General features: G+C 25.7%; 2 protein-coding genes across 4 annotated transcripts; one reads left to right on the top strand and one right to left on the bottom strand.

Annotated features, from left to right (window-relative positions):
- Window positions 1-537: 537 nt before the first annotated feature.
- LOC119678818 (protein dalmatian) lies at window positions 538-4345 on the bottom strand. Its single transcript, XM_038090880.1, has 7 exons — window positions 3936-4345; window positions 3714-3878; window positions 3511-3636; window positions 3131-3451; window positions 2432-3066; window positions 1188-2375; window positions 538-898 (listed from the first exon to the last, which is right to left on the bottom strand). Exons 1-7 carry the CDS (start codon window positions 4171-4173, stop codon window positions 644-646), a joined length of 2928 nt encoding a protein of 975 aa, XP_037946808.1. The 5' UTR covers window positions 4174-4345; the 3' UTR covers window positions 538-643.
- A 1266-nt stretch (window positions 4346-5611) lies between these two features.
- Window positions 5612-8908, top strand: LOC119680263 (S-phase kinase-associated protein 2). Of its 3 annotated transcripts, none has more exons than XM_038092988.1 (6): window positions 5612-5835; window positions 6648-7254; window positions 7311-7727; window positions 7964-8375; window positions 8426-8585; window positions 8644-8908. In XM_038092988.1, the coding sequence occupies exons 1-6, from the start codon at window positions 5768-5770 to the stop codon at window positions 8828-8830; spliced, it is 1851 nt and encodes a 616-aa protein (XP_037948916.1). In that variant the 5' UTR covers window positions 5612-5767; the 3' UTR covers window positions 8831-8908. The 3 variants fall into 3 exon arrangements, with proteins under 3 accessions (XP_037948916.1, XP_037948918.1, XP_037948919.1); XM_038092990.1 differs by lacking the exon at window positions 5612-5835 and adding an exon at window positions 5872-6026 and having other exon boundaries at window positions 8644-8892; XM_038092991.1 differs by lacking the exon at window positions 5612-5835 and adding an exon at window positions 6282-6506 and having other exon boundaries at window positions 8644-8892.
- Window positions 8909-15057: the final 6149 nt, after the last annotated feature.

Raw genomic sequence — 15057 nt, forward strand, 5'->3', positions numbered from 1 at the left:
ATAATTGTTAATGTACTGTTTTGTGTTTAAATGTACGAAACCATACAACACGTTGCGTACTGTACAGTTTATTTATCCTCTCATTGAACATATCCAAATTATTCAACAGAACTGATTAGTTTGTGCACAGAATAAACCACAAAAAAAATCAATTATTTCCTAAAACCACTGATGATGAGTACTTGGCAATATTCGAATCAGCGTTGTATGGTCAGCCAAATTTCAATAAATTAAAATAAATTTTTGTTTTTCTCTTTCTTTGCTATTCGAATCCATCTAACCTAAAAATTATATTTCAGTAGATTATAAAAAGTCAATACCTGCTTGAACGTATCAAAATATACTCTAGCTATAATTTTTTAAACTCTTTACCAGAAGAATTATTTATTATCAATAAAACAAAACATTTAAAAATAATTATATCGTTTATTTTTAAAAAAGAAGTTTTAAAAGCATACTGACTTTATTAAAGATTTAAAATTTTGTATTTAAAGAGTTTCTCAAAAAATTAAATATAAAAATATGTGCAAAGAATAAAATATAATTGTATATAAAATAAAAATTCATACAACATAACAGTTTTACAACTAAAAGTGATACTGGAAGTAAATATACATAATGTACACAAGATTACAAAATAAAATTATGAAATATTCTCAATATTAATATTGTAGTTTTCTACTTCTTCACACATTTCATTAAAGCTTTTAATGAAAGATTTCAGTTCAGGATTTTCTGGATTATCCTTTCGTTTTTGCTTCTTCTTTGTATTGATATCATCGTGCTGACTGGTATTATTCTCATCTTCACCAGATTCGTCACTATCAAGATACCTTAAAAAATTTTTACAAATTTTTCGTTTCTGCCTAAGAGGACGAATATAAGTACGATGTGAATCCTAAAAAAAATTTCTTTTTTAATAATAAAATATAGAAAATCACAAAAATATAAGTAATTTAAAATATTAAATGTTTGAGTCTTATACTACCATTAAAATTAGTCTTAACATTTTAAGGCCCTGTGGACTCAGTCAGAAAAGTTATTCACTTTTTATTTATTTAGCGACATCGTTTTGTAAAATACTACTTTAATATATATATCAAAAGTAGTAAGATTTAATCGCATTTTTAAACTACATTTACGTTAAAATGGAGATTTAACATATGTTGTTTATATATATTACATACCTCTTGATTAAACGTGCATTCAGGCTCAAAATCTTTGAACAAATTGGATTCTTCAGCTTGTGATTTTGTTTTTTCTGAGTTTTTTACACTTTGTTTGACAATTTTCCCATCTTTAGGGCTTTTTTTCTGAAGACATTTTGGTGAGTCGATAAAAGTTGAACATAACATTTGTTTTATACAACGTTGCTTTGGCCTATCCAAATAGTCATCAAACACTTCTTTGATTGGTTGAGATTGTGGGTGCGGTTCATCATTATTTATTGGGCGCCATTTTTTCAAATTTTGCAATTTTTCACTTAAGCTTTTATTGGCATTGTTTAGATTATTATGACATATCGAATTGTGAATTTCCTCACAAGTAATATCATTTTCAAACCCAAAAAGATCTTCATGGTTTCTTTCTGAACAATCACTTGTTTTTGTTTCACTATTGACATGTTCTTCTATTGTAGCTGTATTACAGTTTTGAGGTTGATAAGTAATATCATTTTCAAACCCAAAAAGATTTTCATTGCTTTTTTCTGAACAATCATTTGTTTTGGTTTCACTGTTGACGTGTTCTTCTATTGTAGCTGTATTACAGTTTTGAGGTTTATACGGTGGAAGCACTACAACTTCTAAAATATTTATAGTTTTTAGAGGACTACGATGAGACAATGTTTTTCTAGGATTCGGTATATGACGCAGATTGAATATATCACAGTTTTCATCGATGATTTTATTATTGTTCTTTTTTTGAGGTGGAGGTTTATTTTCTCCGTTAGAATCATTTGAAGAAAAAGATGATAAAGAATTCGATGCATTTATTACTATAGTTTGTGGAATAGAAATGCAGTTTTGCGATTTATTTGCAGAATTTGGTGTTTCCAAATGAGTTGCATTCTTATTATTTTTCATAGTTTCACCCAACGAATCGATTTCCAAATTTAAATGTTGCTGCTTTGTTCGCTCCATATTCTTTTTAGGACTCTTTGGAATGTGAAAACTGGAAAATGATGGTAAATTACCAGAGCTTCTATTAAAATCAAGTAAAGAAGGTAATTTTGGATCTATGACACGCCATGGTTTTGGACTATGCATTGGGGTAGGTGGTTTAAAAATTGGTGATAAATGACTCTCTCGATTTGGTACAGTCTGCTTGTTAATAGGAGTACTAACAAATTTCTTGGCCATATCTAACAGCATTTGCTGTAAAAATGAATTTTTTTAATTTATTAATTTAATAAATAAAAATAAAATAATACCTTATTTTGACGATTTTTATCAGCTTGTTGCATTATGACCCTACGTGCTAAGCTGCTAAACGTTCCTGGATTATCATGCGAAGATTTTTTATCTTCAATATGGGATTGCACATCTATATCCGAATGGACATCGTTGTTAAAGTCATCAATTTCTTGTGGTAATATCTCTATGGGAGGTGGACAGCTGTCTACAGGTGCAACAATTTCTAAATTTGGAGCTTTAACTTTATTTGCAAATTTAACTTTTTTTTTGGAAGGTGCTTTCCGTTTTTTTTCTCCAACCTTTGTCGTCTTAATACGTTTAATAACTTTTTTATTCTTACGTTTATTCGCTAGTTGAACCTTTCCTTCAGTGATTAGTTTATTAATAACTTCAGCAGCAGGATCACTATCAGATTCAGAGCTTTGTGTAAGTGACAAAAATTCATAAACATTGTTTTTTGAATTATTTTTTGACTTTTCTTGATTTATTACTACTACACCTTCGTTACAATCTTTGAATTCATTTGGAATATTTGCTTTATGAAAAAATTTACCACGATGTTTTAAACTTGTAGTCTCGTTATTGTTATTAATTTGTTCGAAATCCTTTGTACACCATTCATCGTCTGAACAAATGTCTACATAATTTACATCTGTAATTTACATACAACAAATAATTAATTTAATTTATTCGAAAACAAGAATTTGTTCAGTTACCATTGATTGCTTTTGATTTAAATGGAACTACATATTGTTGCTCTGTATTTAACACATTAACTATTTCTGTTTGTTTCAACTTTTTCGATTTTGGAATTTTCTCTTCATTTTTATTATTTTTGGGTGCAAATTCATTCTGATCAATTGGAAATGTGGGTTCTGATTGCTTTGAAATACTTAGCTTCTTAAAGTTTGACCGATCGGTGTTAGTTATTTCAATTTCTAAAATCGAATTTTGATTTTGAGATTCCTTTTCTAACAGACAATTTTTATTATTTGATGTCACCGTATTCGACTGCTTCTTTGCGTTCTCGGTCTGCCCTTTTTAATTTATTATATATTTAATTGAATTAATTAATTTATAAAATAATAATACTTACTTGATTTATGTTTTTCTCTCCTATGATTATCTATAGTTTTGAGAGATAGCCTTCTTAGTTTAACTACACATTTTCTTTTCGGCCATTTCCATCCATTTACTTGCTGCAATAAAATTTCACCAACTTCTGTTTGATGTTTTTACATATATAAAAAAAATAATTATATGTATATATCAATTAAATATAAGAATTATGTTCTTTACGTTTTTCTACATTTTGGTTTTCATTGTGTTTAGCTTCAATAATTTGGCCGACTGTTTTTGATAAAATCGACGTTTTAGTATTTATTTTTTCTTTAGTGTATGCATTTAAGTTTAATGCTCTAGTTCGTAAATTTCTTCTGGGAAGTTCATCAGAATTTGTGTTATCTACAGACGAATTTCGTTATATACTCATTTAATATAAAAATTGTGAAAGAAAATTACCAATTTTACTGTTTTGAGAATTCTTGTCATTTGTTGCAGTTTTTCTTCCTACAACGCAATTTAAAATTTCATTTCCAGCAGCGCGTAAGTTTCTAGAGCTCCGGCGGGTTGGCTGAATTACACGTTGATCCAGCAACGAAATAGATTTGTTTGGAAGTTTCTTAATTGTTTTAAGAGCAGAATCACTCCCGCTATGTTTTGAATCAGGTTCATTTTTTCTTAATTTTTGTTTCACCATTATGTATGAATTCGCATTATTACGCACTGAATATTCCAACCGAACATAAACATCCTGCTGCTTCCACTACATATTTTAACTACCCGCCATTTTTATCTCAAATTTGTACAAATAAGAAAAACTGAAGAGTTGTATTTTTAGTTATGATTTCAACTTATATCAACTACACACATTCTTGCATATAGTTTTTATGTAGCGTTTTCAATTGAAATCTTACACAAATAACGAATGAAGAGTAAATAAAAATAAAATAAATTAACAAAAAACTATTTTTTTCTCTTAAACAAACAAATATACGAATAAATTGTGTTATACAAATAAATATTGTTAATAAGCAAAATAAAATCGTATTAGGTTACTAAAAATAATTTGTGCAAAATAGAATAAATTGCTTATTCAAACAGCGAGTAATTGTACTTTTGCTTCTTTGATCCGCGATACTAGTTAAACATGTCAAAATTGTTATGTTCGATAGCAAATACATATAATATTAGTATTTTATCCGCGAACAGAAGTATTAGTATTTTATCACACTACTTGTGAAGTGGTTAAATATTTTAGCGACTATAGAAAAAAATGTCACAAAACTGATAAGTGAACCTTGTTTGAAAACTTCAACAGTCATTTGTCAAAAATTTGTAAACAAAAATTAAAACAAAATTAAAAAGTTTCACAAATTTGAAAAATATGCAAAATTATAAAAAATAAATATAATTATTGAAAAATAAGTATAATTGCAAAGCGCTTTAAATTTTTTAACTTATTAGTTCCATAAATATTCTAAACTAGTATTAATTTTGTTATAAAAGGAAATTTCAAAATATGATGCATTCTTAACATTGGTTTTAATTCATTACTCATTTTTATATCCAATTTTATATTATTTATTTATTTCTATGCTAAGTAAAGCGAGACATTGGCATCACTGTTGCAATCTGTCAAGTATTATGTTTTGGCAAATCGCAAATACTGCATATGTCCACATGATGCAAGCAAATTAAATTTTGTATAAAATAAATAGTATATATAAAATTGAAAATTTAAATGAGTTTAAAGTAATGGTAAGAATGTGTGAAATTTCAAAATAAAACACTTAAATTTTTTCTTTTTTCCCAATTTTCAAATCTATGAAATTTTTAATTTTTGATTGAATTTTTTTTTACATATGATTTTTGACATATGATTGCCTCGTTCGCTGGAATTTTCAGCGAAGATTCACAATAGTTCGCTTATTGCGTTGGTAATGCTTTTTTTCGTACTAGCCGAATTGTGTGGCCAGTATACAGCTACTGGCCTACATAGAGAAAATAATGTTGTTGTTTTGCGTACATTTCAGTTAGTATAGTCCAGCAACTTAATGTTTTTTGACACACTTGCAAGCCACCGAAACGGGCCTATTATTATTTGTGTTTTTTAAAACATAAAATTACGTTTTCTTTTTAAATTTTGACTGCAGACAAAATTTTGCATGTATAATGTGAAAATGAGTATGTGCAAACATCTTACCAAAAGTCTAGCCAGTGTAATAGCAATATTGTGAATTAAATGTGAGTCGAAGAAAACAGAAACGCGAAGCAAAGTAAAAAGTGCAGTCATGAGTATAAAATTGTTCTACAAACGCTACGAATGCAACCATGTAAAACCAGCGGTAGTTGGTAATCGGTAAGATTTTTGATAATAATTGCGGGAAGCAAAAAATATTTGCTGCGCATTGCCTAAACTGCTGGTTATTCAGTTGACGTTGTGGTGAACTAGTAATAAAGTAGAATTAGTTAATATAATAAAATTAACTACATGAGTGAAAATAAAGCGGAAGTTATGCACAACGACGAAAACTTGTATCCACAAAGCAGGTATTATGTGATATAAATAAAAAGAATTAATCAGGACGATAATAAATTATTAAAATTTAAAAGGGCGCAATTTATTTTTGTAAACGTCATAATGACGAAAAATACGGACAAAAGAGAAATGGCAACATTAAGTTGTCAAACAAAACCGCCGCAGTCAAAAAAGTAGAGTAAAATAGTTATAATATAATAATGGAGCATAATAATATAACATTTATATTATTTTAAAAGTATGTCAAATATTATCAATTGTTATAAGGTCCATAATGAAAACTATATCAAATAAAAGTTCGTTCAAGCCAAGGCATATAAATCAGTGATTTTTGGTTCTGCAAGATGTGAATTATTTGTTTAAAATTTTAGAGCATATAAAAAGAATGTTGTAAAACATCTAAATTCCAAAAAGAGAAATTTTCACTAAAATTATACCAGAATTAAAATACACCACCGAACTTAAAAATGCTGATTAATAAATTTTTTAAGGTTGTTGACATCATAGTGGGTCATTGAAGTTTTAATATAAAAAATATATGTTTAAAATTCGTTAGTATTGAATTAAATACAAAAAAATAGTAAAATAAAATAAGTTATTGCAATTTTTTTAAATAATTTATTTATTTCAAGGAAACGTCGTAAATATTCTACATCAACTGAAAAATCTTTAGACTCAGTTCGAAAAAAACCAAATATAGAACTGAGTTCCTCTCCTCACTTGCTTACAGTCGAGGATCTTGAGCAAATGGGTATAAATATGTTGGATTCTGAGGAGAGTGTGTCGTCAATTGCTTCAGCAATTGGTTTAACCTTATCAACAAGTCCTGATGAAAATTCTAATGAAGCTACACCCAATTTAGATGCTCCAAAGTATCAAGTTCGTAGTTACAATAGAAACGACACGTTGGACATATCTACTGATAGTAATAATTCTACTTTGGTAGAATGTAGCACTACAAAGAAATCAGGGTTACTACAATATACAAACAATAATTTACAAGACATAGAAACACATAATAACAAAGTCCTTGAAAAAATTCAAGATCCTCTACAAAGAAAAATTTCTGCATTAAGCACTGAAACAATTAGATTTAGTTCCGGAGTAGGAACTGCATCAAGCGCAAATAATATACATTCACCTGCCAAAAACACTCGTAGTCCTTTAGCGACTGTCGTTTGTAACAATCAAAGAACTGGCTCTGATAAAGTGCAACCAAATGAATATCATACAGCAGAGGTAAAAAATTTAACGATTATTATATTGTCATAAAATAAACTAATATTTTTTTATAGAATTCACCAAACAAGACCAAACGACCAGACAATTCACAAAAATGTTCTTGCATATCAGTATTACCTTCCACAAGTAAAGCTTTAAGAAAACATCAAGAGGTATTAATGCAAAAAAGACAGCAAGAAATTAAAGACGCTAATTTAAAAAATCGAGATTTCTTTATGTTTCGTAGTACAGAACAAAATTCAACCAATTATTTTGGCTTAATGTCAGATGAAATAATTCTTCAAATTTTTAAGTGGTTGTCTAAGAATTCATTACTGAATTGTAGTATTGTAAATCAACAGTTCAATCGTTGCGCACGTGATGAAATGTTGTGGGCACGTTTGGATTTGGGTAATCGAAAATTACGACCAGGTGCAGTAGGACATATTTTAAGTAGAGGCGTGGTCGTATTACGTTTGTCACAAACTGATGTAAGTACTTTTAAATAAATTTAAATGCAAGAATTATTTCCAAGACCGCTGATGATGGGTATTTGGCAATACTCGAAACAGCTGTATGGTCAGCCAAAAATTCAATTAATTAAAATAATATAAAATGAATTTTTGTTGTTGTTCACTACTGTTCGAAAAAACCTCTTTATAAATTTAAATATAAATTTTAGAATTATTTTTATATTTTTTTCTCTTTTTCTCTTTTTTATATATAGATATGTTCTCCAATTTTTGATAATAATTTTTTCTCTAAAGACAAAAATCTTCAAAATAAAATACAATATTTAGACTTAAGTTTGTCATCAATAAAAAAACCAGATCTTAAGCAATTATTGGCACAATGTAAACAGCTTAAAAAGTTAAGTCTTGAGTTTGTGGCTGTAAATGATGACATTTGTAATAGTATTGGGCAGAACACAAATTTGGAGGCTTTGAATTTAGCAATGAGTTCTGGTATCGAAGCTTGGAGCATGCGAAAGCTTATGGATTCATTAAAAAAGCTAGTCAGTCTTAATATATCATGGGCAAATCTATCGGTTGATGCTGTAACTGCACTTGTCACTAATGTGACACCGAATATCTTACGTCTTAATATAGCTGGCTGTCGCAAGAATATATTTGATTCTCGTAAGTTCCTTGTATAATAATATAATTTTTTATTCATTTCTATTTTATAGATTTAAATACATTAATTAAGCGTTGTACACAATTATTGGAATTAGATTTATCAGATTGCACCGCACTAACAGGTTCAGCAGTCTCAAATATATGTAAGTCAGATATGCTGGAATATGTTTCGTTATCAAGATGTTATGGCATACCTTTGGCATCTTTTATGTAAGAATAATATTCATTAGTTTTCAGTATTTGTCTTGTAACTTTCTTAATTTTACAGGGAACTCACTTCATTACCTACACTAAAATACTTGGACGTTTTCGGTATGCTAAATGATTCACATATGAAATCAATGGAACGTGGGTTTCCTTCAATATCATTTAATAAATTCGTGAATAGTGCTGTGGCTAGACCCACAGTTGGTACAAAAAGAACATCAATTTGGGGTTTAAGAACAAGAGATTAATTACATATATTATTTTTATTGTCTGCTGTTTTATTTCAAACAAAACAATTAAAATTCAAGGATTTTAAAACTAAAATTTTTTTTCGTGAGCTTATTGACCTATATTAGACACTGTTTCATTCGTTACATTAAACAGTCAAATCTCAGGTTTATTATAATCGTAATATACTTATTCACTGAGTTTTGTTGGTTTATCTTACAAGTGTGGTTATATTTATCATTCTTTAATTGTTTAGATAACACGATGCTTGAAAAATAATTGTCAGTGGGCAAAAATTTTTCATCCAAACTTTGTGAGTATCACGTGTTGTCATCAAAAAAAATATAAACATTAAAAAGATATTTAAAAATTGTAATAATCCGTACTGATTTTAGAGAAATGACAATAGCTAATGATAATTGCAAAGTAACAATAAGAAATTGTGTGATATTTATAGCGAAGATTTTGGAACAGTGACTTATCAATAACCTTAGAATGGAAATAGTTTACTCTGCAATTTGAATAGTTCTCCATAAAGTAGAATCTTAATCTTTCTTTCTCCACTAAAATATGATAATCTAAACTTAAGAATATAACCAGACTGCAGTTCAACAGCAACGTCCACTGATCATCGATAAATAGATTAAAATGCAAATCCTTAATTATCTGATACTCATTAAGATCATCTCATATTCTAACAGAATATATAAGAAAAAAATAAAACTATAATATAATATACAAATTATTTTATTTATTTTCGATTTTTAATATTTTACAAAGTCTTATTTAAATTCTTTTATTCATTTTCTGGAGTAACCACCTCAATTGGACGACCAGAACGTTCACCATAATCGGTGTCTGTACGACCACGTTTAAATTCATCAAACCAATAACAAATGCTTTTTTCCGATGGAGCAAAGTCCGGAAAACATTTTTGAAGCCATTGCTGAGCGTGTACAGTATTTTTTTTCATCAAGAAGTAATGATGAATTAACACACGAAATTGTTTTGAAAATAACAAAAGTTATTATATGACAGCTTCACTTAAATGGCTGTCACTTTTTTTCTGATTAATCGAAATGTCGAGATTTTACACAGAAGAAGATTGGTACTTCATAAACGTTAAATGGATTTCACAAGGGCAGCGCAATCTGTGTGTAGTCACACGATTTATTGAGTGATGTGTTAAATATTATTGGCTTTAGATAAATTGATTTAGATTTGTGTAATCTTATACACCAAAATTGAATTTTAATTTTTTAATTCGATTTAATTTAACTTTTAAAAGGCAAAATAGCATAATATTTTATTTAAGCTAATAGGAATATTGAATAAAAAAATATGTAAAACATAATTTTATCAAAAACATTTTAAGATATTTTGGGCAAACACAGTATTATTGAAGCAAATGTATACATATATAATTATTTATTTGGGTTCCCAGTATTCTATATAACAATCTTTTAAATTCGTAAATTCATTAAAAATTTAATTTGAATTAAATTAAATTTACTTAAATTTACTCTAAATCTTAATCGTTTTCGACATCGCGAAGGATATGGTTATTTTAAATATTAAAATTTTTTGCCGTCTAAGTTATTGAAAACTATAATTAAATAACTTTTACTTTGTTTAATTTGAATATAAAATATTAATAAACTTAGAAGTTTCTTTTATAAACTAAGATATATAAATTATAAAATACCTCTACAACTTTTTAATAAATTTATTTTATAGGAAGATGTAGTTTAAAATATTATATAATAATTTCGTTCTCTTTAACAAAAGCTGCCAAAGAAACAGAAGTACTACAATTTTTACAGATCTTTTGCACTAAAATTATGTATAAAAAGAATTTTGAGTTTTATAATTAAAAAAAATTTAAATTATTTTTCTCTTCATTTTTGTAATAAAAATAAAGAAAAAGTTATAATTTACAGCACAATAATTTAAACAATTATTTAATTATTATATAAAATATAATATAAGTAAATATTTTGATCTTTGTGTAATTATTTGCCAATTAATTGTTTTTAATTAAAAAGTTATATAGGAATTTAAAAAAATTTAAATTTTAAAAAAAATTATGTAAAAATATTTTGTTTAAGTTTTAAATATTCTAAAATGGAATTTATTGTTATAAGAAATAATATTCTATATATATATAGCGTTATTGGTCAATTTTCTTAACTATAATATATATTCCTATCATAATCGTAAGTTAAAAAACATATTCGGTTAAAAAATCCAATTCACTAGGTCTGCTCTTTATTAATAATTGCAATTATTAAAATATTAATTAAATTACTAATATTACTAACTATTTTTAATTTTTTTTTTTAAATTTGCTTCTATTAATTAAAATATGCACATAAGTAATAATTAATAATTATTTTATATTACAATAAAAAATTTATTATTTACAACTAAATTTTTTTAATTTGACACAATTTTTTATACATTCTTATGGAAAAATTAAAGTTTTAATTTATTATATAATAAAATGGATTTATTTTTTTAGAGGTCTATTAATAGTCGATTCAAAAATTTCTATTAGAAAATTTTGTTTTTTTTTGTATGTATCAGTTTTATATATAAAATTTTCATCATGGCAGTGGTTTGTTTAGATGCAATTATTTTCATTTGAAGATATTTTATATTATTAATTTTTAATTAATTCCGACTTTATAAATTTTGTATGCTAAAAAAATATTAAATAAATAATAAAATTATTTATAATTTAACTTTTTAATTTTATTCAACTTTTTTTAATCATTTAATTCATGTTAAACAAAAATAAACATTTAACATTAAAATTAATTTTAATTATAACAGATAAGTGATTAAAAAACTAAACTTATTATATCCATTACTTGCATGGTTAGGGTCAGTGAGATCCTTTTATATTAGGTGTACACCAGTGTCTCATTAACTGTAGAGATGATGCACAGAAATAAAAAAGTGAAAAAATTAAAAAAATAAGATTTTTGGGATGCCCCTAACTAGTTTGGTATAAGTGATTTCTGAAAAGTGATATGCTATGTATGTTATCCTTTATTTTGCAAATTAAAAAAAAAGTTTTTGGAACGCTCCTAACCTGCTTGGTAGAAGTGATTTCTATAAAGTGATATGCTTTGTATGTTATCCTCTTTTTTTACATACGAAGTTTAGACTAAGTTGAAGAATTTTTAATCTTGTGTTCTATTATGTAATGGCATTTGATTTTTTAAAAAAACATTATCGCAGAGAACCACTAAAACTTTGCCTCAAGTTACTAAGAAAATTGAACTCGGCACTGGTGTACACAGACGAAAGTAATTTATAGAATTATGTTAAATAAAATTATAGTTTTTTGGCTTTTATAAATTCGATATACAGTCATGTTAGGAATATGAGTTATTTATATTCTAAAAGAAACAAAACTATTCGAAAATGTGAACATGTGCCTGAAATTGATAATAGAATGGAGAGAATATGAATATTAAATGTTTTCTTTTTTATTTTAAGTATAATATATTTAGTTATACCGGAGGATAGGAGATCTCTCTTGTGTTCACATTTACATTTAAGCATTTCATTTTATAGTTTAATAAATAACTATGTTACACACAAAAATTTTATCGGAGTCCAAACCGTTTCGAGTATATAGCAAAGATATGTTAAAACACATTTTCAGCGATGATATAATGACTTTCAGTTATATTATTATGTTTTGGAAATATTATTTATTAGAGGGTTTCACAGTGTATTAGAAGCCAAAGCAAATAGCATCGTCTATATTAGGAAAAAAATCCTTTAAGCACTTTAAATTTTTTTTTAAAATAATCTAAGGTAAGATTACCATACATATATAATAAAGATTGGCACATTTAGAACTAATTAAAAGACTAAATACGATCTAATGTCAAGACCTAGATTTAATTCAGTTAAAGTAAAATAAAAAAAAAGAATCTAATCTAAAATGGCTCTAAATATAACTGAAAAACTGTGAAATATTTATATGGCATATAATTTCAATGTAGATATAAATGAAGACATCAATTTTTCTGCTAATTCATAAGTATTTAAAAAAAATACTGCTTTTACTATAAACCTTTGTTAGGTTAGAATGACAACTCTGCGAATTTAGGATCGACTCAGCCAACTGAACTATTCTTATGTCGCTGAAACCTACTTTTATATTCATTGTCGGTTGGAGCACCATATCAATCCTAACTAATTTGCTTAGAAGGAGAGTAGATATATCTTCTTTGAACTTTTTTCATTCATCCTACAAGTGCGATATAACATATATTACCTCCACTTAGTTATTAGTGGGAAAATTATGTCAGTTTCTCCCCAGAATAGATAATGGTGTTGGGACCAATATGTTATTGATTAATTTTCAAATATAAAATTATATAAATATATATATATATTATAATAAAAATAACTATAAAAATTAATAATCATTTATAAATTTGATCATTTTTAACTAAAGCTTTAGAGTGTCATAATATTTCAGCTAAATGCTTAGCTTTAATTATTGTGTGATTATTTATAGCACAATAAATTATTAGTGAAATATCTAAAATTAAAAAAATGTCAGCTAACATATGGGAGGTTTTAAATGATCTATTTTATAAATAAAAATAAATTTTTGCATTCTTATCACAAAAACTATAATAAAGGATGTTAGAATAGTGTACTTGCAATTGTAATAGTTCATAATTAATCGATAGTTTTTTCCATATTCTTGTAACTGAAATAGAGATTTAGACTAGCAATAGAGTACTCTTATCTTAGAAGATCATTTGTATTATTTTGTAACTGCATATATATAAGTATAGTCATTTGCCATTTAATCTTCTAGTACACACTGTATCAGAGATTAAAAAATAATGAAAAATTAAGATTAAAAAAAAGAAGAGTATCTTAAATATAAAAAATTGAAAGTAATTCTAAATAATGATAAATAAGCACTATATGGTTTATAGCATTAGGTTTCTTTTTATGAAAATGAAATTAACTCAAGCTAAATAGAACTGTAAGTTTTTAGAAACAAAATGATTCATCTTAAAAACTATGGATATTGTATGTAGTATTTTCAGATTATATATATAAAACATTTCAAGTATAAGTTTTCTGAAGTTCATTGAATTTTGATTATTTAGTTTTTATAGCTTCAGTGAATAGAATATTCGTGAATTTAAAACAGTCTTGTAATTTTTAGATATTTCTTATTGCCAGCGTTTCGAGAATTTTTTGAATTCTTCCTCAGACCAGTTTATAATAACTTCAGTTGTTAATATATCTTGGCCGGGCACGAAATCAAAAAAATATTGAATAATGAAAAATAAAATAAAAAATTAATAATTTAAAAATTCTAAATCTGTTTTATTTTTAAAATATTTTATTCTCTAAAGTCTAAAATTACTAAATAGTTAGTTTAAAGTTTTCAATTTAAAAGAATACACTTTCAAATTAAACGAAACTTTTTTTTAAATAAAAACGAAATTATTTTTAAAAAGTAATGCTTTTTAAAATAGAAAAATATTTCATAATATATCTATAATTGAAAATATTTTTCTATTAAATAATTTAAAGATATTTTCAATTATGCTCATATAATTTTTAAATTGTGTATAAATAAATAAACTGTTAAGAAATAATGTATACATAATATTTTTTATATATGTTTAAGGTAAGCACAAAATTGATTCAAATATTTTGTACATTCTTAAAATGTATTTAAATTAATTAAAAGTGTTTTTGAGAAAATTATTTCAATTTAAATTTTAAATTTTATGAATTCAAATATTATTATGTTAAAATTTAATTATAAATTATAAACATAAATTATTTAAAAGCCATATCCATTTGTATAACATATTTTATTATGTTAAAATTTAATTATAAATTATTTATATTTAATAAATATTATAATTAACTTTAATTTAAAATCCATATTCATTTGGAGTTGTTATAACATATAACTTAATTAATAAATATTAATAAATAATTTTATCAAATTGGAGAACTGTTTTAAAAAAAAATAATTCGTAAAAATATTTATAATTTTTATTTTTGAAATTACGAAAAAATTTGGCTTTATTTAATATTTACGGTTTCGTTTAATTTGAATATATTAGATATTCTCTTATAAAGATTTAGAACGACCATGTTTTTGTAGAATTTTATCGGAAATACATTATTGTAAGACCCAGTTACTATAAGTTTGGTAGATTAGTTGTTTGGAAATGTAAAT

This window comes from Teleopsis dalmanni, chromosome 2 (assembly GCF_002237135.1).
Source record: "Teleopsis dalmanni isolate 2A chromosome 2, ASM223713v2, whole genome shotgun sequence".
In the NCBI taxonomy this organism is placed as follows: domain Eukaryota; kingdom Metazoa; phylum Arthropoda; class Insecta; order Diptera; family Diopsidae; genus Teleopsis; species Teleopsis dalmanni.

Excerpts from the sequence above, each read along its gene's own strand:
- LOC119678818 (XM_038090880.1), bottom strand. The coding sequence starts at position 4,173 with ATGGTGAAACAAAAATTAAGAAAAAATGAACCTGATTCAAAACATAGC. Across the intron at positions 3,637-3,713 it reads AAACCAAAATGTAGAAAAAC|AAGTTGGTGAAATTTTATTG; the intron begins GTAAAGAACATA and ends AACATCAAACAG. Across the intron at positions 2,376-2,431 it reads ATAAAAATCGTCAAAATAAG|CAAATGCTGTTAGATATGGC; the intron begins GTATTATTTTAT and ends TCATTTTTACAG.
- LOC119680263 (XM_038092988.1), top strand. The coding sequence starts at position 5,768 with ATGAGTATAAAATTGTTCTACAAACGCTACGAATGCAACCATGTAAAA. Across the intron at positions 7,728-7,963 it reads TACGTTTGTCACAAACTGAT|ATATGTTCTCCAATTTTTGA; the intron begins GTAAGTACTTTT and ends TTTTATATATAG. Across the intron at positions 8,376-8,425 it reads CAAGAATATATTTGATTCTC|ATTTAAATACATTAATTAAG; the intron begins GTAAGTTCCTTG and ends TCTATTTTATAG.